The sequence below is a fragment of the Ctenopharyngodon idella genome, chromosome 15 (assembly GCF_019924925.1).
Source record: "Ctenopharyngodon idella isolate HZGC_01 chromosome 15, HZGC01, whole genome shotgun sequence".
Taxonomy (NCBI): Eukaryota; Metazoa; Chordata; class Actinopteri; order Cypriniformes; family Xenocyprididae; genus Ctenopharyngodon; species Ctenopharyngodon idella.
In genome coordinates, this window is record NC_067234.1 from 10,152,532 (window position 1) to 10,179,327 (window position 26,796).

General features: G+C 37.8%; 1 protein-coding gene across 4 annotated transcripts in view; it reads right to left on the reverse strand.

Moving 5' to 3' along the window:
- Positions 1 to 20,676, reverse strand: part of ece2b (endothelin converting enzyme 2b) — a 73,478-nt gene extending 52,802 nt beyond the window's left edge. The window contains exons 1-2 of one of the 4 annotated variants that reach the window (XM_051862111.1): positions 20,512 to 20,676; positions 20,324 to 20,401 (exon numbers count right to left, since the gene is read on the reverse strand). In XM_051862111.1, the coding sequence (XP_051718071.1) occupies positions 20,324 to 20,356 (33 nt within the window). In that variant the 5' untranslated portion in view covers positions 20,357 to 20,401; positions 20,512 to 20,676. Of the gene's footprint in view, positions 1 to 3,744; positions 4,038 to 20,323; positions 20,402 to 20,492 lie in introns of those variants that run through there. The other 3 variants (XM_051862112.1, XM_051862114.1, XM_051862113.1) reach the window with 3 other exon arrangements.
- Between the last annotated feature and the right edge of the window lie 6,120 nt (positions 20,677 to 26,796).

A 26,796-nucleotide genomic window follows, 5' to 3' on the forward strand; every position in this document is an offset into this window, starting at 1 on the left:
CCAGGGTGGAGTCTAGACTGAAGGGCTAGGCGGAACCTGGGGACTGGCCAGTGGGGGCGCAACCAGGGTGCATGCAGTATCTGGTGGAGCAGAGAGGTCGACGGACCAGGGCGACATCCCCGGCCTGGAAGCCCAAGGTGGAGCTGCTGGCTTGCGGGACCGAAGCGGAGATAGGGGCTCGGCAGACTGGGGCGAGTGTAAGAGTGTTTGAGTGAGTGTTTGAGTGAGTGAGGATGACGGGGAAGCCGGAGAGAAGGAGAAGCCTGGTGAAGCCGAAGGGTATAAAGTATAAATACAAGATGAACATAATGACTGACAGGTGATGATTATATGTAACTACAGAAACAAACGAGGAGATAATCAGAAACCAATGAAACCGGAACTAAACGGAGTACGCAAAACAGTAACAGAATAGAACAGAATAACGAAACAGAAATCCACAATCGTGATAGGTTTATGAAAAAAACTAGTGCTAGTGGGCTCAGTTCTACAAAAAATATTCTCCCACTGACTACACTGCTGTTTTTCAGAGGAAGTGAGTGGCACTTTCCAGTTTGATCACACACACACACAATCTGTAAAATCTTAACAGCAAATGTCAGGGCCTAAGTGACCTTGCCTGATCATTTGAGGAAGTGGAATTCCTCGAAGGGTGTGGATTACACAAACAAAACACACTTACGCATGGAAAAACGTTGCCTCACCGAAAGTGGATATTGAGCAGCTGGGAAAGCTCTGATAAATTGGATGACACCAGATCTGTAATTAAGGCCAATGCTCTACAGAAAAGTGAACTTATAGACATCATCGACCAAGTGCCTTTTTGCTTTTGTGTTCGTCATGCAATCTTTTATATGGTTCTGTAAGAACTGTATGAAGTCAAGAGCTTAGAGGGAGATCACCCAAAAAGGAAAATCCTTTCCTCATTTAGACACCTTCATGTTGTTAATAAACCCATAAGACTTCTGTTCATCTTTGAAACACAGATATAAAGAGGACATTTCTGTCCCTCCATTAAAAGTCCATTGTACCAAAACTTTCAAACTTCAAAAAGTTCATAAAGACATTGCAAGAGTAATATATATATATGTGCTGAGCTGATATGAGCTGAGATGTTTAATTCAAGTCTTCTGAAGTGACACAATTATTCACATATAATTTAGACTTTTATTCACAAATAAACATTGATCAACGCACATATTGTACACAGAGCACATCAAAATGGTAAACGGAAACTTAACTGTACTTGATTTACATGCGAGAACGAAGCTCATACAGAAGACTTAGATTAAACTGCTTGATTCATATGAATTATGTATTATATAAAATTTTTGAAGCTTGAACGTTTTGATGGGATGGATTTTGAATGGAGGGACAGAAATTTCTCAGGTTTCATTTAAGACAGAGGCTATTTGCACTAAGTGAGGCTATTTGCACCTGGAATAATATTCAGTTGGTGTATATGATTATATTTATTAAAATCATAAATGAATATTGCCTTATTGGGATATTATTTGTCCCTGTCACTGAAGCCATACAATAACCATACCCCAGCATTAAATATCCATTTGGCACTTTTTTTCACTTTTTGAAACTATTATTTAAAATAAATGCCTCTCCGAGCTGATATGCAATGGGAAATGGGAGAAGAATGAGTTCAGAAAAAGGCTAATTCAAGCTCGCAACAAAAGCTAATGCCATCTGCTTTGTGCTCCACACCACTGATCCTGTTATCAGATGAGTTTCTTTTGTAACTTTGTCTCAATCAGATAATGGTGGGCGGAGTTAATGAAAATAGCCTCTGCCAGCAAGTTTTTGCACTTCATAGACACTCAGTTCATTAAAAGTATTGTGTTTCAAAAATGAACGGAAATCTCATGGGTTTGGAATAATGTGAGGGTGAGTAATTAATGAGAGAATTTTCATTTTTGGGTGAACTATGTCATTAAGTATGCAGGCCTGACTTCTGTGCTACTAATGATACCAAGCACAATCACACACACACACACACACACACATACACAAAAGATTTTTACATACAAAAATATGTTGTGTGCTGTAGGTGGTTGCTAAAGTGTTCCAAGTGGTTTTTGGTGTGTTTCTATGTGGTTGTTTTAACAGTATTCTAAATGAATCACCTAAAAAGTTAAATCTAATCAATCTAATAAATTTATTTTCAGTTATGCTCTGTCAAAAGCCAACAGCAGAGGGCTTGCTGCTGTTTCTGCTTTATCTATTTATATAACATTAAGATGTGGTGATTCAGTTATTATTCTGTTGAGTAAAACAATTATGTATTGCTCTATGTATGAAATGACTTGTTCAACAAATAGTCCCGCCCCAAACTCACACCACTGGACCGTTCAAAAAACAGAAACATGTTTTAAAAGCACCACAGAGTCACAGCTTTTTCAGGAAGTCAAACTACCAAAGGCTTACAGTCGCTACACATTTCACTAGAATAAAGAGTATTAAAGTAAAAATATTACACTAGCTTTAAGTTCTAATTTAGATTAGTTCCTTCCTTATTGTAAAGTAATTCTAATAAATGCTCCAAATCTAATAGAGTGAATGCGAAAGGGTGAAAGGGCAAAACAAGGGTGTGAGAGCGAACGAGACAGAGAGAGAGAGAAACTGCTGGCCCGAGCTCTCAGTGGTGACACGAAACGGAAGTCAGGGTTCAGCAATCTCCTTTTCCTCTTTTCTTCAATTCATGACCTCTCTCCACACTCTGACAGCGAGACCCACTCAGTAACTCACACATGTACACAAACATCCACAACACACACACACACACACCTGCTAATGCAGACAGAGCAAAGCACTAATCATCTCTTAGACGTATCCTCAGACACATTATTGTTTCCAAACAGTCACTGTTTTTCTTCGGCAAGACAGATCAACATCTTTTGTGGGTCTTGAAACAATGTTCCTAAACATAACCATTGACTACATCTACAATCAGAGGGAAATGTTTGGCTGAAAAGTATGTTGTTCAAGCCACTAACCCAAGCCTTCCCATAGGAAAGATTAACCATTCGTTCTCTCAACTTACTAATACATCAGCATGTTTTACTAATTCGTTCCCTCGTTTTAAGTAAATTGTGCGCACGATATAATAATTCGCTCCCTCGTTTTACTAAATTGTGGCCATGTTGTAATTATTCGTTCCCTTGTTTTAGTTAAATCAAAGGAAAGGAACGAATTAGTACAACATGGCCATGATTTACTAAAAAAAAATCTTAATTTGTGGCCATGATATATATATTTTTGTCCGTATGTCATGTGCGGGACTCCATACATTGATTAGAGTATTGAAAAAAAAAGAAAATTGTTTGAATACTTTTTTGAAATTGAGATTGTGTAATGAAAAGTAGAATGTTTTATTCTGGTTACACCACTTGACATTTTAGTATCTTTACATATCTATAGAAAACTTATGAACATTTCTAAGAACTTGAAAGCTATTTCATTTAGATTTTCTTTTAAACTAAATTTTTTCTCTGGCTCATTGACCCAGATGCTATTTAGACTAAGCGTATGTTGATGTACATGCTGTGCACCAAAAGTAAATAGTTAGCATCTTGTTTACATAAAGTGCAAATAGCGATAAAGGCAATTCACACAAAGTTCAAATAAGCTACTTGTACTAAGAGTAAATTGTGTGAACAATAGTGGGCAGAAACACCGCCATAAACAGCCTGTAGTAAACACATATAGCTTTACTTGTGCATATATTCTCACCATCTCTGTTAAGTCAGCAACGGCTGCACCCGGACAGCAGGCAAACAAAACAATAAATCAATCCCTCGTTCAACATGTCGCATCATACAGTACCGAGAGCAAGCTCTTTACGTACCTCACACGCCACAAACACATGAAAGACACTGCCTTCCCCCTCTCATTTCCTTTTCTTGTCTCTTTCTCTGGTGGTGGCCTCCGTCACAGAGAGACCATAAACAGCGAGCAGAAAGCTTTCAGACAGGGCGGGAGGGAAGAATGAGAGCAGATGAACGCACAGACAAACAACACATGCAGTGGAGTTTGAAAATCACAGTCAGGAGGGTATGTGAGAGTAGGAGGGGGTTTGAGGCAAAAAAATAAGGGGATGAGAGAGAATCAACAGGGGAGTTTTCTGAAGGGCTGATGATAGTGGGAAAAGTAAACAGTTTCGCCTATGAAAAATGCCTGGGGCGGCTGTTTGTTTCATTCGATGTCATGACAAAATAGAGGAGAGTTCCCAATAGATTAATGTAACACCTAGTGAAAGAAAGAAAGAAGTAAAAATAGGAGCTTTGGCCTAAAGTTTAGCACATGCTGACGCATTGAGCCCTGGTGCTCATGAGGGTAAAATCAGTTTGAATCTTGTTCGCAACATTAACCCTTTAAGACCTGAAGGCTTTTTTAGAGTTTTTTTTTTTTCTAAGCGACATACACAAAAGAAAAGACTCGTAACTCCAAAACTCTAGCAAGGACAGTCAAAAGGTAGGTATCATTTGATAGAACACTTTTTAAATTTTTAGAAAATATAAATTACATTACATTTGAACATTTTCATGCTGAGAAACCGCTGATAAAATATATCTATAATTTTTTTTATAATTTTTCTTTTTTTTTTTTATTTGACATGGAATAACTCAGGAAGGCAATAAGATCGGAGAAAAATTCTTTTTTGGTGATGCTCTCCTGTATGTGAGCTGCATCTGGTTCAAATTTTGTGGTTATAGCATAAAGTATAGTTGAATAAAGTGTTATTCATTTTTTCGCAGCCAGATGGCGCCCACGGGCGGTAAACTCTGGTTTAGAGGCACTTCTCAGCACTCATTAGGAGTTTTTCAAAATGATTAGATGCATTAAAAAGCTGAGATTCTAAGCTTTAAAATGATATCTATTTTGTGTTATTCCACGTTGGAAAACGAACGGATGGTTCAGGGAACATTGGATACACAATGCATACCGGAAAGATGAGAGACATGTTTTTAGCCAAGTATGTTACATCATTGCATGAGTAATATCTAGTGATCAATGCAATATATTATGTTGATTTTGGGTTCATTTTAATCGTGAGAATTTGCTTTAAATAATGATGTGCATTTTTCATGAAGTTATGAGCACGTGAAATCTACATATTTGTATTCATTTTGCGGCTGTGATGTTTTTGTTGTAAACGCATATTACTCAGACTCATTAGAGGATAAAAACAACGCTACAGGAGCATGTGGGAGGCTTCATCTGAACGATGAAGCCCCAAATGGGACAATGTGATGTTAAAAAATGAGATGGGATTAAAAAATTCAATGTTTTTGCATTTTCACTTAAAACTTTTGTGTTCCCCCGAAAAACTTTTGTGATGGAAATAATATGAGATGGGAAGAAAAACTATATTTCAGTAACGTTTTCGAGGAACGCAATAGTTTTGCGACAAAACGCAAATGTTTTACGAGCGAATGCAAAGTTTTCGGAGAAAGCAACAGTCCTGCGCAAGAACAAATGTTTTGTGAGAAAACATTTTTTCGAGAGAACACAATACTTTTGTGAGAGAAGTCAGCATGGAATGAAAATTCAAGCTATTTTGTAAATGCATGTTGTAGATCTTACACTCTAAAAAATGCTGGGTTGAAAAAAAAACTCAAGTTGGGTTAAAAATGGACAAACCCAGCGATTGGGTTGTTTTAACCCAGCAGTTGGGTTAAATGTGTGCCCAACATGCTGGGCAGTTTTATTTTAAACTATTTTAAACTATTGTTTTATTTTAAACTATTGTTTAATACTACTGTTATTTTAAACTATTGCAAACATTTAACCCAACCGCTGGGTTAAAACAACCCAATTGCTGGGTCTGTCCATTTTCAACCCAACTTGAGTTGTTTTAACCCAGCATTTTTAGAGTGTATTTTGACAAATTCATCCTTGTATATTTTTAATCTATACATTTCATAATCCAATAAACAACCGACAGACAAAACTGTCCTACAGTTTTTTCAATTTAATAATCTGTTATATTCGGATGTACATCCCAATATGGATGAAAAGATCTATTGCTAATTCATCGCAACTTTAGTATGTAATGTTAGAGGTTTATTCAAATTTGTTCAAATTTCTCAAGTTTGTTAATGTAATAATGATGACTGCCCACTAAATTGCCCCAAAATAAGGATAGTTTAGCCAATAAAATAAAATTTTGCAATCATTTAATCACAAAGTCTGATTGTTTAGAAAAGAACCAAACCACATGGTTTGAGGCCTCATTCATGTCTGTATAATTTCAATCCTGTATGAAATTCTTTATAAAGTTGGACACAAAATGAGATGTTTAGCAGAAAGTTCATGTTGCCCTTTTCTATAGATTTCAAATGGTTGAAGACTATTAGCTATCAAGCTCCAAAACTTTAAAAATAACACCATTAAGGTACCTAAAAATTAACCCAAATGACTCATGCACTACAAAACTAATTTGATTCTATATTTCTGAATCATTGGTTTCAATATCCCCATTTGTGTTCCATGGAAGAAAGAAAGTCATTTTGGAAATGACTCAATGGTGAGTAAATAATGACAGAATTTTAATCTGAGGTGAACTCTTCTTTTAAAAGAGTGAGAAAAAAGAATCAAAAGCTATAATAGCATGGACTCAACCATCTCAGTTTATACAGTAACATACATTTACATTAAGCTATTTAGAGTATCCAACGAGACATACAGTACCACATAAAAACAAACCGCAACCCTTCCTTTCCTCTGTACATATTCGCTTCACAGTAACTCCCATTCAAAATCGCTCCACCACCCTCTATTCCCACAGTCCTCTGGTCGCTCATTCATAGGGACTTCATTCAGGCTGCCTGCTCAGAGTGTGCTAACACTTCTGCACCGTTAGAGGGGGCTTCCATTGTGGCTGGTTGAAGGGTACAGGGACAGAGAGTCATACTGTTGTGGTACAAAAGGCCATTCTGTTCTGTGCCGGCGACCCAACATGCCCTGAAGTAGTTAGACACTTGAGCGCACTTCACACGAGCCCCCCTTTCACTGTAAACCAATAAGCACAATATATGAAGACCTGCTGATAGCAGCTTTTTTTATGAAATATTGTTTTTGACAATCAACTCAAAGTGAAATGCCATCTGCAACCCATTTAACAGGACTAACAGGACTGTCAATGTTGAAGAATGGGAGGCTGGACTTGATTTTATCTGCACAGAATCGATTAAATCATAAAAGTGTGTGTTTTATAGTAGAATGGCGGAAGGTTTTTTGAAGGGAGGGGTTGAGAAGTAAGGGAGATTGGTGACATCAGCCAAAAAGGGAAAGTTGTGTCACAGGCGGAACAAGTTTTTACATTTTGATTATGCAGACAAATATTTTTGGAATGTCATGCACTGGTGAATCATTCACAAATAGCTAGGAATTTTCATTAAGGAAATAAATATGGTAATTGTTCATGTCGACTGTAGAGCTTGGGTCAATTTGACTGACTGAATGAATGAAAAAAAGTGGACAGATAAAAAGACACATAAGTGTTGCCTAATTCTGATTTAAAATATCATTTATAAATACTGATAAAAATCATATATATTAAGAAAAACCTTTGAATTTGTCTTCATTACACATTTTAATATATATTGTCAAACGAGGTCTCACACTGTTTTGCACCTATTTAATTATTTATGGTGCAATGGTACTGTGGTGCAATTCATAAATTATTTTATTCCTTTAAACACACAATTATGATAAATGTCCAGTTAGATTTACAGAGACCACACTGAAATTTGGGATTTCTTAAATTATTATTTTTTTTAATTTAATGAATGTAAATTAAATTAATGTTCCATTGTAGCTCAAACAGTAGAACATTGCGCTTAACAATACCAAGGTCACTGGCTTGATTCCCAGGGAATGCATGAACTGATAAAATGAATACACTGAATACAATTTAAGCTGCTTTAGATAAAAGTGTCTGCCAAATGAGTACATTTAATGTTTTTAGGTCACTTATTTGTGACACTGATCATGTGAACATCTTTGTACATGCTGGAGAACATAATCATCAGGATCAAAACAAACTTGTGTAGTTCATGCAGCTGGAGTTCTGCTAGTGAAATGGTGAAAAACCAAATACTATTTGAAGAGAAATGGTATCTGTGATGAATTTCAGTCAGGATTTAGACCATATCACAGCACCCAAATTGCTCTCATCAGAGTTTGATATGAGTAGAAATGACTTGCTCTTATCATATGGTTGTATATCTCTTTTAGTATTACTGGACCTTTTGACCACAATATTGCTTTAAAATTATGTTGGCATTAGTGGAATAGCATTAGCATGGTTTAAATCTTATTTGACTGTTATAATCAGATAACAAATAAAGATAAATCACAAGCTCGGTATGGTGTACCACAAGGCTCAGTGCTAGGACCGTTGCTTTTGCCTGATGATACTCAGCTCTATATTTCCTTGAGGTCAGACAAAACCTACCAATTCTCCAAATGACTGCATAGATTATATTAAAAGCTGGATGACTGACAATTTTCTATTACTTAATTCATAAAAAAAAAAAAAAAAGAAGAAATAAAACTGAGGTCTTAATTATTGGACCAAAAACCTCCAAATATCAAACCCAGAATATAATTTCTCTCCTGATGAATGTACTGTCAAGGTCTTGGTCATCAGTTAGAAACCTGGGTGTACAATGTGATAACAATCTGTCATTTAAAAGCCACATTTCTAGCATTTGAAAAGCAGCATTTTTCTATCTCAGAAATATCACTAAATTATAACATTATCTCTTAAATTCCAAAAAGCTAATTCATGCAATCATGACCACAAGACTAGATTATTGTAATGCATTACTGTCATAACTGCAAGAACTGAAAATATCAGATTCAATATGATCTTTCCTGTTCACACTGGAAAAAATATATTTAAGCCATGTTCAACAGCAGTGTGAATGCACAATAAGGGCATCTGCTTATGAGAATGTACATTTTCTTTTCCATTTGCTATGCCACCCTCTGTTTGACTGTGTCATCGATTAATCGAAAAGAACCACACTGAGTGTGTGTGTATTTGTGTGTTTCTGAGAAAGAGAGAGAGTATATTCCTCAGGGAGCCCGAATGACGTCACCCATCTGGGCATCAAGGTTACCTCACTCCCCGCACGCAGACTGTGAGAGGAAGATGGGAGGAACGGAGGAAAGACAGAAGGAAGGAAGGAAGGAAAAGAAAAGACAGTGGAGAGAGTGCAAAGAGTTTTGATGGGTTTGCATTGATACTGTGCTCTTTTTCTTTGAAACAGGATTTAAAAAATTGAGATTACCTACAGATTCCGTCTTGTATAGTCTTTAACTTAAGCATTAGACAATGATTCTTTAAAAAAAAAAAAAAAAAAACTGTTGACAAACGCACATTTGAAAGGAAAATGTAGGACTCTGTGCACATAATAAGCAAATTATGCAAACACATATAGCTTTCCTCAGAGCTACAGTGGAAATGCACCACAGGAATCATGGGAGGGAGCCGTCCAAACGTCACACTCTGCTGTGGAGCTGTTCTTCACAGCATATCGTCATCTATTAACTGCTTACTTCCTGTCTTCCTGTGGATTTCTGCTTGTGCAACCCTGACAGACTTCAAATAGCTTCCCTCCTGTTGTCTAAGCTTTCACACAGGTGTTTGTGCACAGAAAGCTTACACTGCAAAACACATTTTCTTTTTTGTAGTTGTCCAGTAAAACACCCTAAAACAACAGGTTAAATTTACTTGAGAAGAAATAATGTGTAAGATACTTCCTTTCAGAGAATAATAATAAAAATGTGTAAGAGTTTAAATAATAAACCGAATAAAATGTTATTCATATAGTGCCTTACATACTTTACAAGCAGCTCAAAGTGCTTCACATATCAGAATATATCTTGAATTAAATGTATTTTTACCAAAAATGTTTTACTTGTCTAAGCATAATTAACTAATAATGAATAATGATTAATAAATTAATAAACTAAATTAATTAAAGATATATGTTCTGCAAATAAATATTAATAGCCTATATAATTTTGATTCTCATGTGAATTTATCTTGTTTAGATTAGGGCTGTCAAACAATTAAAAATTTAAATGAACAGTTTATGTTTTACATAAACTGCAAAACAAGACAAAATACAGTCTGTAAAAGGATGAGCTAAAAATGTAGAGAACAAATCATTATAATATTGTTCAGGTCTAATAAGCAATCTGTAAGCGATCTATACAAGCTGTAAATTTACTGCGGGAGGATGTGATTAAGAGGAAGAGGAACTGAGTTCTTCACAGCTGACAAGGAGAGATCGCAGCAGGCAAAGCCAAACCTCGTTTCTCTCTTTTTCTCTCTCTCTCTCTCCTCTGTCATTTTCATGCCAGGTCTCAGGTACTGCAGTGCAGAGCTGGCAGAATGTTAAACAAGCCAACAATGGCAACATGGGGAAATAATGGGGACACAGAGAAATAAAAAAGAAAGTTAAGAGAAGGTATAAAGTGAACAAAGAGGGTAAAGACAACAGGGGGCGATGTTAAAGGACAAATGCAGATGGATAAAGTAGTGGTTTGAAAAGATGAAAGAAAGACATAACAGTCAGGACAGACAGTCCCTAGAAATCAATTCTAACCCTATTTACTCTCTTAAAGGAACACTCCAATTTTTTTGAAAATAGGCTCATTTTCCAACTCCCCTCGAGTTAAACAGTTGAGTTTTACTGTTTTCGAATCCATTCAGCCGATCTCCGGGTCTGGCGGTACCACTTTTAGCATAGCTTAGCATAGTTCATCGAATCTGATTAGACCGTTAGCATCTCAATCAAAAATGACCAAAGAGTTTCAATATTTTTCCTATGTAAAACTTGACTCTTCTGTAGTTACATTGTGTACTAAGACCGACGGAAAATGAAAAGTTGCGATTTTCTGGGCTGATATGACTAGGAACTATACTCTTATTCCAGCGTAAAAATCAAGGAACTTTGCTGCCGTACCATGGGTGCAGCAGGCGCAATGATATTACGCAGCGCATGTGACCCCCTGCTTGCACAGGGAGCGTGCCTTGCAACCATGGAGACATTTGTGAGAGACGCTATGCAATATCATTGCGCAGCAATATCATGGTATGGAAGCAAAGTTCCTTGATTATTACGCCGGAATGAGAGTATAGTTCCTAGCCATATCAGCCTAGAAAATCGCAACTTTTCATTTTCCGTCGGTCTTAGTACACAATATAACTACAGAAGAGTCAAGTTTTAAATTGGAAAAATATCGAAACTCTTTGGTCATTTTTGAGCGAGATGCTAACGGTCTAATCAGATTCAATGAACTATGCTAAGCTATGCTAAAAGTGGTACCGCCAGACCTGGAGATCGGCTGAATGGATTCGAAAACGGTAAAACTCAACTGTTTAACTCTAGGGGAGTTGGAAAATGAGCCTATTTTCAAAAAAAGTGGAGTGTTCCTTTAACCTCCATATTCTGTTTTAATAGCTCAAAAAACATAATTAACATTAAAGTATCTGGTTAATACTTCATGAGTCATCCTAATCTTATGAGAAGTGTTTGTAAACAAAATTTCAACTTGATAACACGCTTCAAACGGCTTCTCTGAAAAAATGTTACATTACTTATGTTTGGAGTCTCAGAGGCAACAAATAAGCATGAATAAATCCGATGAATTTTCACACTGACTAATGTATAAGGTGAAGAGACACATCTGACAATTTCGATTAAATTTTTCTACAGAAGCAGACACAAGATCACTATATTTGATAAAATCTGTCTACCGTGTGAAACAACACAAGATTAAAGCTTCAGTAATGTCTCTCTCGTGGGTTCTGATTAGGTCAGAGGAACAAATTAAGAGTATCCGAAGGGAAAATAAGAGGTTAATTGCACAATTATTATCATTATCTTCATACATTCATCACTAGGGCCTTCTGGGAAAACAACAGGAAAGTCAATCTTAAAAGAACCTGAAGGTTAATACACATATACATGTTTTCATGAAATTTAATTAAAATGAAATACTATGCTCCTGCTTCTGAAATGACATCACCTAGACTCTTAAAAAATAAAGTTTCCAACTTTTCAAGAATTGTTTTTTTTTTTGTTTTTGTTTTTTAATGCAGGTTAATGTTCAATAAGGGTTATTCTAATAATAGCAAACAACAACAGATTTTAAAAAGAAGTGTTATCACGGGGATACATGTCATTTTAGTTTCTGTCATGTTTTAATTATCTCTTAATTAAGGAATTAGTAAAGATTTATAATATTTTATATTATAGTAGTTATAATATAATATTTAAATATTGGTGCACACCTAAGAAATACGTAACTATATAATTTGTTTTATATATATATATATATATATATATATATATATATATATACTATAATATTTTGTAATGGGATTAAAATATTATATTAAATATATTTGACCATTTTAGCAGCATTCACCATTAAATATGCTAAATACTGTATGCACACTTGTTGATTACCGTAAGTGCTAATTCCACGTCCCCTTTGTACATTTCACAGAAATATGGAGTAAAATGGAACCTAGACTCATTGGAAAAATCTTCCTGTGTTTCTTGCTTGTTCACGGCACTTTCAACATGAAATGTAAAGTGAGTGGTACTAAAAGTGTTTAATTTTCTCCAAAACGTAAATGAGGCAACATTTTATCTTTGGTTGTTTTAAGTGTCATGACATTTCAGAAATTAAATGTCTGAGTGGCACTAAAAGGTTAGCTTACACTAAATACTGCACTAAACCAAACCAATAGTGTTGAAAAATGTGAAATAAAAACACATTTGCTGAAGCAACTGTTCCATTTTAGTTTGTTTCTACAAGTCCTTGAGTCATAACTTGTCTATCACGGGACTCATACTTGGCGCTCCACTAAGTGCACTACTGTATCAGGGGAGCTACAGAGCAAGTTTACTACAGTTGAAATGCCATGCATATGGTACTGATTATGTGACGCAAACATCGAAATGTTTTAGTTTACAAATCATGCACTATTGTAAAAAGGTTTTGAGGTCATAACATAGTATTGTGCAAGTAACTGCTTAACTGATGATCTGTCACTGTAATCATTTGTATGGAAAGGAATTAAAGTTGATGATGTTTTACTACTTGGGTTCATTTCAGCTGGAAACTTTATATATATATATATATATATATATATATATATATACAGTCAAACCAAAAATTATTCACGGTATTTTTTTTTTCTAGTGGGTGCCGGACACTATAGTTCATTTATGTAAGTGAGGAAATAAAAGAAAATAAAGTAAACCGTGACATATTATACCCAAAAAAAACTTCATACAGTGGACTACCAGTAAAATTGATAAAGATTTGGAACCAAAAATTATTCAGACACTTTGACCATGTTTTGCTTAAGTGTTATCTGACATAATTAAGATTATTTTTTGCTGACACAGTTTAACTCTGAGATCTTATCATATTTTATTACCATTTTTTAAACTATAGTGAATAAACTGTATTAATGAATGAAATGTTCAAGGTGTCTGAATAAATTATATATATATATATATATATATATATATATATATATATATATATATATACATATATATATTTATATATGAAGAGTTAAGATGTAAAAACCTCTAAGTCCATCTGACATGTTTTCTTTTAAATTAGCTTTTTTTTATGTTTAGGTTAGGTTAGTTATTTTCAAAAATGTCACTTTATTCATTTCATTGGTTTTTAACAAAGTCTTTTGCTGCAAAACCAGATAAATCAATGTGTTTTTTTTTGTTTTTTGTTTTTTTGCAAAAACCTGCAGCAGCACAAGTAACACTGTTGTGTTTACTTGCTGTTCGCGAAATCCTATCATTGCCACTGTTATGATGGACAAAACATGATAAAAACTTGCAGCTGTGCAATTGAAAGCCAGCTCATATGCACACTGTCATTCAACTGGAAATCATGATTCAATACACGTCTTCCGATTGGTTCCTCTGTGGAGTTAGCGGCTTTTGCAGAAAAAGGTAAGTGGCGTTTAGCGGTTTCTGCCAACGAACCAGTATTTCTGAATGGGTTGACGCTGGGATTTAGCGGATTTGAAGCGAAAGTATTTGATGAATGTATACTATATTCGCTTAATATCGTTATCTCATTTTTGACGGGGGTGGCATTTAGCATCTGAACTCTGAACTTTGCATCTGAACTCTCTATATAGTGTGTGTATATATATATATATATATACAGTAGATAGAGGCACATTTTTCCAGTGAGCCTGTCGCAACTATAAATGTTCAAGTTCCAAAAATGTGTGTCTGATTTGTTGGCATTGAATTATATTATTGTCATTATATTGGCCATTGGCTAGATATCGAGATATCGACATTGGCCATTTAAAAACAAAAAAACATAATGGTCGACCACTAGCCTAGAAGTTCAGTAATGTGACTTTGTAGAAAAGAAATGGAAAAGAAATCCAAGGAAACATTATTTAAAAAGACCTTCTCTAAGGAGCATCTGATGGGGACTGAGAAGGTGGATTGCTAGATTGCTGACCTTAACTTGGACCCTGAACACGCACACACACACCGGTACAGATGGAGACTTGGCGTAGACAGGAAAGTGTGGCCATCTCCCTGCTCTCACACACCCAATGGCAGGATGTACCAGTGCTCCCGAGCCCTGAGCAGTGCTTCAGGGGTCACGCAGGGGATGACTAGAGAGTGCACTCCACCTCCAGAGAGCTTAACAACCAGCCTTTCCCACAGCAAACCACACCCTGGAGTCTCCCTGTCTTTCTGATCTGGAGCCAGTGCTGCGTTCTCTCCAACGATGGTTACGGTTTGGATCAGGATTTGACAAGCCGCTCCTAGATTAGACCGAAAGGCCAGCAGCTACTCAAAAAATCATTTTATTACTACTACCATACCACAGTATGCAGTGCTGAGCCTAAAATGGTACCATGTTGGGCTAAAGACAACACTATTCCAGATAAGTATGGGTTAATTTTCAGTAAGCGTTGATGGAGATAGTACGCATGAAGCATAAACATGCAAACAGGATGATGCTGGTTACATAACATCTTTATCTACACAAGCAAATAATCCAATAACTGTCGACACAAGCCAGTGGTTCTCTGGCCATACCAAACAACAGTAAGGCCGAAAGTTTACAGCAAGCCCCTGAAAACTGCTAAACAATAGCATTACTATTTAAATGTGCAAAAAACACCAAAAAAACTGATACTATTTCCATGATGCACAAAGTGCAGAATCACAGAGGAAGTACAGTAGAAGATAAGATAAAGAAGTAAGCTGTCAGTGGCCTTGCACACCAGAGTTCACACCGAATCAGAGAACAATGCAAACTTAGCGAAAAACTTGCACTCCGACGTAGTAGCATCCAATAAGAATATCAGAGAGTGGTGAGTCAGTGCTTTTGGAAATTCAGTTTGCCATATTATTGTATAATTTCAGACTGTCTCTGATCTTTCCGCACCCTAAAAACTAATATACACATTCCTATCTGCCAATAAAAAAAGGGATAATTCACCCAAAAATGAAAATTCTGTCATTCTTTACTCACTCTATGTCATTTGAATCTTGTATGACTTTCTTTTTTTCTTCTTCTGTTGAACACAAATTTTGAAAAATGTCTCAGCATTTTTTGTTCATACAATGAAATACAATGTTGTTTTGGACCCCACTGACTTTCATTATATGGGCAAAAACTGTGGAATCATTCTTCAGAGTTTCTTACTTTAGGTTCCACAGAAGAAATGAAGTCATACAGGTTTGAAACAATATGAGAATGAGTAAATGATGACAGTATTTTCATTTTTGGGTGAACTATGAAAGCCGAACTCGTAGGAAAACATAACTATTTGGCGTTTTGGAAAACTAGTTGCAAATTTGTATTAATTTGTATGATTTGGGTCGTACAATACGGAGCCGTGCACATGACATAAGGACAAAAATATATGAAGAGTTCCATTGCAAAAACCTCTTTAATGGCAATGAAAAGGATGTATTAATTGCCATTAAAGTGAAATTACCGAACCTAAACATAGGAGCCTGATAAAGACGCTCATTTTAGAAGAAAATTTCAGATGGTACTTAGAGGTTTTTGCATCTGAAGTCTTCGTATATACCGTGGCCACGAATGAAGTTTTAATAAAAAGTGTGCGCACAATATAATAAATCAAATTGTGGCCACGTTGCACTAATTCGTTCCCTTGTTTTGATTTAACTAAAACAAGTGAACGAATTATTATATTGTATGCACAATTTACTTAAAATGAGGAAATGAATTAGTAAAAGGTGCTGACGTATTAGTAAGTCGTGGGAATGATTTGTTAATTTGTGGCGACGATATACATATTTTTCCCCCACATGTCATGTCATTTTGTATATAGTACAAAAATGTATGATTTTTAGAAAAAAGACGAAGCATGAAGGTCCACCCCTAAACTTAACCCAGAGTGGGGCGTTAGCAGATTGTATAAAAATGTATGAATGAAATTGTATGAAAACATATGAATTCGCCACCAATCTCTGCAAAAATAGTTACGAATTGCCATGAGAGTGTGTTGAAACTGTCCTATTAACTGAAATCTCAGGAATGATGGATGGTGAAACTATGTCTAGCTACGGTATACTATTCAGATACAGCACTGTGAACCAATCAGCTGAATCGGTTTCAAATTATTTGCTAAATTTGTATAACTTATATATTGAAACTGAAATACTGAAATATTCATTTATGCAGTTAGCAGACATTTGCATTTTAAATCTAGCAGACACATAGCCAAAGTGACTTACAAAAGATGAAAAAAAGCAATTTGTCAAAAAGCCAGCAATATGTCATCATTCACTAAAATAACAAGGGCATATGCTGTACATTCAGTATGTTCACGAGTAATACTGAGCTAGTGCGCTTTTCTTTACAGGAACTGTGGTAAAGCCATTCATCATTTTTATATAACATTAGTACACCGACCTGGAAAACACAGTGTACGACATGCGTCAGTCTACAAATAAATAATCTTGCAGATCCAGATAACCAAGTTGTGGAGATGGCCCTTGCTCTGCAAGCAGTAATTGATTTACAGCGTATTGGACTGGGCTAATTAGAGCAGCTCCATCACAACCGCTGAGCACTCCTCCCAAATGAGTGAGACAGTGTGCGCTCACATCCGCTCGGGGTACATTAAGTTTACAGAAATGAGTTCCACTTATTAGTGGTGATTGCTAAGGCAGGGCGATGGGTTCTTTAAAACCCCTTATCCTTAGTATTAAGCTTCAGAGAGTTTAAGCTACATACATGAGTGATACCTGAAATCGTGTGAACGGTTTAGGAGAGGTGTGCTGTGATTAGACGTATGGTTTTTGCCTGGCAGAAAATAAAATAAGCAAAAATAGCCAGCGGCTATTTGCATACGTGAAAATAGCATATTTTATTAGCAATAGATGCTATTTACACTAAGTGAAAATAGAGATACTGTATATTCTATTTACATTATATAAAAGTAGCAATTCTTTGCAATAAGTGCAAAAAGTTGTTAGATGCTGTTTATACTTAAACATAGTGGCAGATACTATTTGCACCTCAGAATTGTTCTACATTAACAGGATGCAATAATAACATAGAGTGTAAATTATTATATTTATTAAAATTATTAAATGGATGCCATCTTATTGGGACAATAAAGCCCTTCGTACACCTACCCCTAACCCTACCCGATATATATACTTTATTATTAGAACACGTTAGACACTTTATTTCCATGTTTCAAATTTTTTCTTCATTTTTATTGAAAATAAATGCCTTTTCAATCTGAGTTGTTATGGGAAAAGGGAGAACAGCGAGTTCGGCAAAAGGCAGATTCGAACTCGGGTCGATTGCGTCAAAAGCTACTTCCATGCGCCATACTCCCTATGGACTACAACATTAGTGGGCGGAGTAAGTGTAAATAGCCTTTGCCAACAAGACACTTAGTGTAAACAGACTCCATTATTTAATTTCCTTGCTTTTTTTTCCGGCTTGGAAATCACAATTTTAAAATGTCCTAATATTTCCAGGTTTACCTGAACCATGGAAACCCTGATAAACACTCAGATAAAGAAAAGTGTTCATGGCTGTTCTGCTTTCAGCTTTGCAGCACCAAATGATTGGAATATGTTACAAAATCACTGAAAACAGAGACCTATATTTCTATCTCTGCTTTTAGGGAGCTTTTCAGTTACTATTTGTAAATGTTTTCACTAATCCATTTTTCTTTGTGTTATGTTTTGATGAATTGTATGTGTACAATGTTATCTGTATGTCCTCCAAGAGATTATTCTTCTGCCAGGCTGTTGTAAGTAAGAATTTGTTTTTAAAGTGGCTTGCCTGGTTAAATAAAGGTTAAATAAAAGATAAGAACTTTAAGGGAGGCAGTAAGGATCCACTTAACAACCACTTGGCAACACCATAGCAACCATCAGATCAGCCTAGCAACCGCATAGCAATGTGTGACAACCATTTAAAACACCCCAGTTACTGTACAGCACCAAGCACAAACAATGCAGTTCTTAACTTAAGGAGTTACTTCTACCTGAGCTTAAAATTAAATGTTTGTGTAACCCAAGACTGTATAACCATGTGTTGAACACCATGTGTTTTAAAGCATAAAGAAATAAAACAGTGAAGGAAATTCTAGGTCTAATTCTAGTTGGGAAATAATCATTTTGAACTATTTGCAAATAATATTTGAATAATTTGCATTAAAATGTGCACACATATACTTTTATGTGTATTCCTAGTAATATGTCGAAAACGTAACACATTTCTTGTCTCGTCACAGGAATTACATGAATCACGTAAATGCGTACATTCAATTCAAAACGGCCATATTTGAGAAAAAGTTGAGTAGTTTGCATCACTACATGTTACTGTCGGTCTTTTAACATTTCTATCGCAACAAAACAGTTGAAATGTACTCAATGTTTCGCTATTTACATCTTACTTCACTCTCTTCCAAAGTTAAACTGACGTTTCGCTCTGTTACAGTAAACCCCGGCTACTTGATTTGATTGGCCATCTCAATCACTTCGACATTGACGAGCGATGCTGGACTGCTGATGTAGACCAGACTAAAAATTTAACTTTTAAACCTTTTTGTCATCCTAACAACATACAGAGCACTGCGTAATGGAGTGCAGCAGAGCAGTACAAGATTTTCAATTATTGGGGGGGACAATTTGGCCATTTCTAATTATTTGGGAGGACTTGTCCCCCTCAATGTCTGTTGTAGTTACGGACCTGCCAATGCATTCAGATTGATTATGTAGTATCACGTATATAGTACATATCAGGTTATCCGACCAAAAAAAAAAAAAAAAAGTGTAAGATTGTGGTACAGAGTTTTGCATGAGCACCACTCAGAATTTCAAAATAGTCCATGTTTTGTTTGTCTCATATCTAATTAACAAACATTACTCAAGAAGATCACGAAACGACATTTGAACCTGACTCTAATTTAAAAACGTAAAAAATAAAACCGCGCGTTTGCAGCGTGGCTCTAAAGGAGTGCTCGCGGGAGAATGGCATATTGTCCTACCTGTTACAGTACAACTATCCTCGCGCGACCCCCCAGTTGCCATGGTAACGTACGCCAGTCTATAAAGCGCTGTGCAACTCAAGATGCTCTCTTATAGCCACTCCCTGTAAACAAACGAGCGAAACCTCGAACAAAGAGTCAATGAATAAAAACCAGTTCGTCTTGAGTTGGAAACAGCTGTCCTACAGAAAGGAAACTGTGTTGTTTTAGAAAACGAACGAGTTTGGCGTGTCGTGTGTCTTTGGGGAACAGTTTACGGTTTCAGGGAATCTACAAGCGTTACAAGAAATAGTTTGTTTGCGATGGAGAGCAGCGATAGCGACTCAGCTTCGCATTTTAGCCCCACCAACATTTTGACGTTGGACATCAACTGTTTATTTTCCTAAAAAAAGATGCTTCGGGTTTTATGAAACGCGGAAACGAGCGTGGAAACCAGGAAACACAAATATAATTAAACGTTTGTTAAAATAAAGAGTTTGTTGCGTTATACAAGAGTAGAACATCATTTGTCATGAGTTTCGTTACATCAGTCCTTGCGCAACCAAAGAGTAAACATCAAAAACAGACGCGCGATAACCAGTGATCTCCGAATGTGCAGAATTGGCCTTTTAACGTGCCAAGAATCAATTTAAAGCATGTCCGATCAATTCACCCTATGTTCTGCCAATGACACGGCTTGCAGATGTTTTTGATGTGATAAAAAGCATCAGTGCGACTCACGTTATTTCGTAAATCTTGCAGCGCTACACTCATCGTGCAGCATCGGCGCTCCGCACGCGACTAAGCCATCCCTCGCGCCTGAAACAAACATGATCAATGAGAGTTAAAACCATCATTCATCCATTCGCAGTCGCAGTTTTCGATCTGCACATATTGAAAACAGACTGACAGGCGATGTGTTACCCTACCGCTGAACGTTTTCAGAAGACGGCGCGCATGATGGGTTTGCTGTGCCACCGTCAACGACCAGCACGTCCTTTGCTCAGTGTATTACAACATAGAAAGATGTCTGTGGGAGATAGATAGAGATCAGCCTGTGCTCGCTCGCTCTCTCTCAATCTCTCTCACTCTCTCTCTCTCTTTCTCTCTCTCTCTCTCTCTCTCTCTCATTCCCCCGCCCCTCTCGCTTTCATGCGCGTCGGCTCCGTGTCCGTGATTGAATGCGCGCTCCCGCATGCCCTCTCGAACTCCTGCCGCATCTGTATGGAGGTGGATGCTGACGCTGTCATAAGCATCAAGTGGGATGAGCGCTAATACCCTCTTCATGTACTCTTAAAAATCACCATTTTCCCTGTATATAGTTCTTAAGTTGCCATATGGTTCTTTAGAGATTAAAACGTCTTGATGTTATATTACAGGTTATCCACTGGTTTATTGTGCAAGATAGTTTTCTAAAGAACAAGAAGTTATTCTAACATATTTAAAAATGCATACATACAATATAAATACACATAGGGCATATATAACATAATATATGGATATTATTTTGCTGGAAAATGATGGCACATGGTGCAAAATACACTGCTAAAAAAAAATAGAAACATTTTTTAATCAGAGAATAGCATCAAGTCAGTTAAACTCCTGGGATATCAATCTGGTCAGTTAAGTAGCAGAGGGTGTTGTTAATCAGTTTCTGCTGCTTTGGTGTTAATGAAATTAACAACAGGTGCACTAGATGGGCAACAATGAGACAACCCCCAAAACAGGAATGGTTTTACAGGTGGAGGCCACTGACATTTTTTTTTCCCTACTCATCTTTTCTGACTGTTTTACACTAGTTTTGCATTTGGCTAGGGTCAGTGTCACTACTGGTAGCATGAGGTGATACCTGGACCCTACAGAGGTTGCACAGGCAGTCCAACTCCTCCAGGATAGCACATCAATATGTGCCATTGCCAGAAGGTTTGCTGTGTCTCCCAGCACAGTCTCAAGAGCATGGAGGAGATTCCAGGAGACTCTAGGAGGACTCTAGGACTCTAGGAGAGCTGGACAGGGCCGTAGAAGGTCCTTAACCCATCAGCAGGACTGGTATCTGCTCCTTTGTGCAAGGAGGAACAGGATGAGCACTGCCAGAGCCCTACAAAATGACCTCCAGCAGGCCACTGGTGTGAATGTCTCTGACCAAACAATCAGAAACAGACTTCATGAGGGTGGCCTGAGGGCCCGACGTCCTCTAGTGGGCCCTGTGATCACTGCTTGGCACTGTGGAGCTCGAATGGCATTTGCCATTGAACACCAGAATTGGCAGGTCCGCCACTGGTGCCCTGTGCTTTTCACAAATGAGAGCAGGTTCACCCTGAGCATGTGACAGATGTGAAAGGGTCTGGAGAAGCCGTGGAGAATGTTTTGCTGCCTGTAACATCGTTCAGCATGACCAGTTTGGTGGTGGGTCAGTGATGGTCTGGGGAGGCATATCCATGGAGGGACACACAGACCTCTACAGGCTAGACAATGGCACCCTGACTGCCATTAGGTATCGGGACGAAATCCTTGGACCCATTGTCAGACCCTACGCTGGTGCAGTGGGTCCTGGGTTCCTCTTGGTGCACGACAATGCCCGGCCTCATGTGGCGAGAGTATGCAGGCAGTTCCTGGAGGATGAAGGAATTGATACTATTGAACGGCCCCCACGCTCGCCTGACCTAAATCCAATAGAACACCTCTGGGACATTATGTTTCGGTCCATCCGACACTGCCAGGTTGCACCTCAGACTGTTCAGGAACTCAGTGATGCCCTGGTCCAGGTCTGGGAGGAAATACCCCAGGACACCATCCGTCGTCTCATTAGGAGCATGCATACAAGTACGTGGGGGCCATACAAACTACTGAGTACCATTTTGAGTTGCTGCAATGAAATTTCAGCAAAATGGACTAGCCTGCTGCATCATTTTTTTTTTTACTTTGATTTTCGGGGTGTCTTTGAATTCAGTCCTCTATAGGTTGATAATTTTCATTTCCATCAAACAATGTGGCATCCTTTCATTCCTAACACATTACCCAGTCTATGTCAGTATAGATATCCAGCATGATATTTTTCCCCATTGAGATCTGATGTTTTTTTAAAGTGTTCCTTTAAATTTTTTCAGCAGTGTATAAATGATTTGTTTAGCATTTTCAACTCACAACAACAAATCATTCTCTAAATAATTTTGCTGACCTTTTTGCATCAGCAGAGATCCAGGAACCTTATTTAAAACATCACAGAAAACCAAATGTTCTAGTTTGCCAGACATAAAATCATAATCAATGAATGCAACACTTTTGAGACAGAATCTTAAAGTCATCAAAATAACTTCCCGCCCCTCTTGCAGCTCATGTCTTCTCTTCTCTGATGACGCGTTTACTGGTGTGAGGGCGGGACAACCTGTCACTCACATGAAATCGACCAATAGCAAGCCACAACCGTCCAATCAATTCCCCATGGACAAAATCAAGTCCCCCCTACATTATTGTTTGAGAAGCCGTTTCACTCGGATATACGTCAAAATCACATCTTCTGTTTCTTGTTAACTTTAACACTGGCCCTGGGGTTATGAGAACCTGATCTATGGGTTCCCATGTGAAGAAACAGACATAGCTCAGCGCTGGATCTCACAGCTGATTGAAAACATATGTTATACATGACTTAAGCCTGGGTAGGGTTATGTAACAGATTTGAGCCGTCTCATTGCTTCTCTCTCTCTCGTCTAGGAATGAACGCAAATATCTCCGCATCTTGGAGCCCACCCAAACCCTGCATCGTTTAAATGAAATGGGAACTGCAGTAAAGTGCTGGCCCAATATCAGAAAGCAGATTAGACTGATTAGCTTATACACAAGACAAAGACACAGAGACTGAGATTTCTCAAGTGTATCCACCAACTGAGTTTCATCGTTGTCTGGATCCATCCTTTACTGTCTACTACTTTTTGAAAATAGCATGAGAACCAGTATATGCACAATGCAACAATACACATTTCAAACATTAGCACTTTGTTGTTATGTGACCTCACCACATTGCATGTTTAATTATTCAGTGAGTGGAGTAAATTTATAAAGAAAATAAATATGGTTACTATGCATTTTGTATAAAAATACCTTAACTTTCATCAGAATGGATGGTCAAGCATATTGCATTGTGGGATGCATTACCAAAAGGTATGCTTCAGCTGTTCCTTTTCCTTTTGCATTTTCAAAGGTTGTGTATGACATAGCATATATAGACCTACTGCAGAAATAATAAAAGTAATATAGTATGCCATTCCAGATGGTCCTATTAATATTAATGAGTTCTCACATCACATTAATATTGCACCTGAAATGCAGAAATTCTAAATACAGGTTAAAAAAAAAAAAAAAAAGTGAAAATTAATAGTACATTGTGTACATTTGCCCGTGACTTGACAGACTTAGAGTCTTAAGGCCTGTTCACACCAACAACAATAACTAACGATAACAATAAAGATATTGATCTATTATAAGCATGCACTGAGTTTTGTCATCTGCAAGTTTTGAATGACATGAGAGTGAGTAAATGATGACAGAGTGCTCATTTTTGGGTGAACTGTTCCTTGAAATTGTTTTTCTTCATTTATAAGTCACTTTGAACAAAATCATCTGCTAAATGAATAAATCATGTAACATTATTTTGTTAATTATTCAAAATAAACTGCCAAAACATTTGGCAACAATACTGATGGTAGGGAGCAGAAAAGTTTTTCATGTTTCAAAAGGGGACCATGAAAATAAACACCTCCTACCAAAGAGAAGCAGCAACAGTGAAGTCTTTATCTCAGTTTAAATGCTCTCTGTGATCAATAGCTGAAGGCTGTAACTCTTCATAAAGCGCTCCATGCATAATATAACTCAACTCCTGGCTTTATTTGCTCGCTTTCACCAGATGTGAAAGCGAGGTCAACAGGCAGATATGTCTGCTGATAGATCCCCATCTGCTGCCATCCTCATCTCTCACCTTGAACAACATCAAGGCCTGCCAGAAACCCAATGATCTAATGCAACTGCATGCACTTACATTCTCTCTTTCTATTTCATTTCTGTTTAGTGCAAAGTGTGATTGACTATTCATTTCAGTATCCAAATGACATATTGCAGAAGAGTTTCTCTGGAGAAAGCTTGGGGCACTGTGAAGTGAGAAGCACTGCAGTTTGACAAATTTCTTGTTCCTCTTCCAAGTTGATTCTAGTTTAGACTTCGTTTCTGTTCTCCTTCACAATCTCTCCTGCTTGTTTCTGGCTGTCTCTCTTGGCCTCCTGCTCAATGATGTTTTTGTGTCTGCCTCCAACAGAATTCTGTTCACCTCCTCCCTCCTTTCTGCTAGAAGGTCAGATCTTGCTATTGGGTGAAATGAACAAACTCTGCATGTGGCCTTGTCACACTCTTAGAGGAATATTCTAGGTTTCAAAACACATTAAAGGAATTGTTCAGTCAAAAAAAAAAAAAAAAAAAATTTTTCTTGGTCAGTGTGGCGAATTTGCATGACCAACTTAAATACAAGCAAAGTCTGCGTGAGGAAATTTTCCACCCTTGCGCCAAACGTCTCGGGTACGACTACAACTTTGGTTCCCTCAAGAGGGAACGAGATGCTGCGTCGAATGTTTACAACACTATGGGAATGCCTCTGTGTGATAGTGTCTTGAAGCATGTGTGAAATCAGTCCAATGGTATGGCAGAACATCATAGGCAAGTGACATCACAACCAGGAAGGTATAAAGCACCCCTGAACCAAACAATATCAGCTTCTGATAGGCTGAAGCGAGCTGGAAGTATGGCGGATTGACGCAGCATCTCTTTCTCTCTTCAGGGAACCGAGGTTACAGTCGCAACCAAGGCGCTCCCTTTCAAGGGAACTCACGCTGCGTTGCAAGTTTACGTCACTATGGGAACGTTAATACCCACTATGCCATGCTAACCAGTGCCTGTCTAGTGTGAATCCTGTTTGGAGCACAACTAAGACTGGAGCACCTGGGAGCCTGGAGTGGAGCCCAGGTCAAGGTTATAAAACCTGCAGAATGTGTGCAGAGAGGACCAGCCCACCACAGCACATGTGTCATGAAGAGAAGCCCCAGAAAGCAAGGCTTTTGAAGCCACTATACTCCTAGTAGAATGGGCCTGAACAGCCAAAGGAAAAGGCTGACCAGCCGATTCATAAGCAAGAGAGCCTTAACTACCCACTTGCTCATTCTCTGCACCCCATTCTGGGTGACCCAAATCATACAAAGAGTTAATCAGAGTTACACCACATGGTAGCTCTGTGAACATAAACATCAAGTGCCCTCATGGCAGACTTAATTTCTCCTGATGTCCTTAATTTTGTCTCTGATGTACGAAGGGGTTAAGTACAGAAGACCTGCAACACTATAGATCTGGTCACATTAGTGGGGACCTAAGGAACATAACCCAGCCTAGGGTGAAGGAAAGCCTTCACCAAGCCAGGTGCAAACTCCAAACACAAAGGGGAAACCGAAAGGGCTTGTAAATATCCAAATCTTTTTAAAGAAAGTCAGAAACTTTTCTGAAACCTCATCAATAGGCTCAAAGGGAGCAGCTGAAAGCCCCTCCAGTACTAAAGCCAAATCCCATTCCAGAACACTTGTGTGAGCTGCAGGCCTAAGCCTCAAAGTACCACAGAAGAAACAAAATACTAATGGGTCCCTCCCCAAAGATACACCACCCAAAGGAGTGTGGTAAGCATGGCCACCACATACTCCTTTAGTGTAGTAGGGGATAACCCTGCAGAAAAATATTCTTGCATAAACTCCAGCACTGTACCAACCGGGAAGTTAACTGGGTCTAAATGATGAATCTTGCACCTTGAAGAGAACAATCTCCATTTAAAAGCATAAAGTTTCCTTGTGGAGGGAGATCTGGAGTGAAGAATGGTCTCAACAACCTCAGTTGAGAGACCAGCCTCTATGAGTTGGCAACCACAGCTTCCATAACTCTGGGCAGGGGTGAAATATTGAGTCCCAAGGGGAGCCATCAAGGAGGGAAATCAGGTTCGACAACCAAACCCTCCATGTCTACACCACGGCATCCAACCCCAGTGGAGCTGGATGGAATATTATGGTAGTCTTTGGTGTATAACCAATATCGCTTGAGATTCAATCCTTGGGGAATACATTCGGAAGATAGCGTTCACATCTTTGAATGTATCATACTCTGCACAAGGACGAGCTGAGGCAATCGAAACGGAA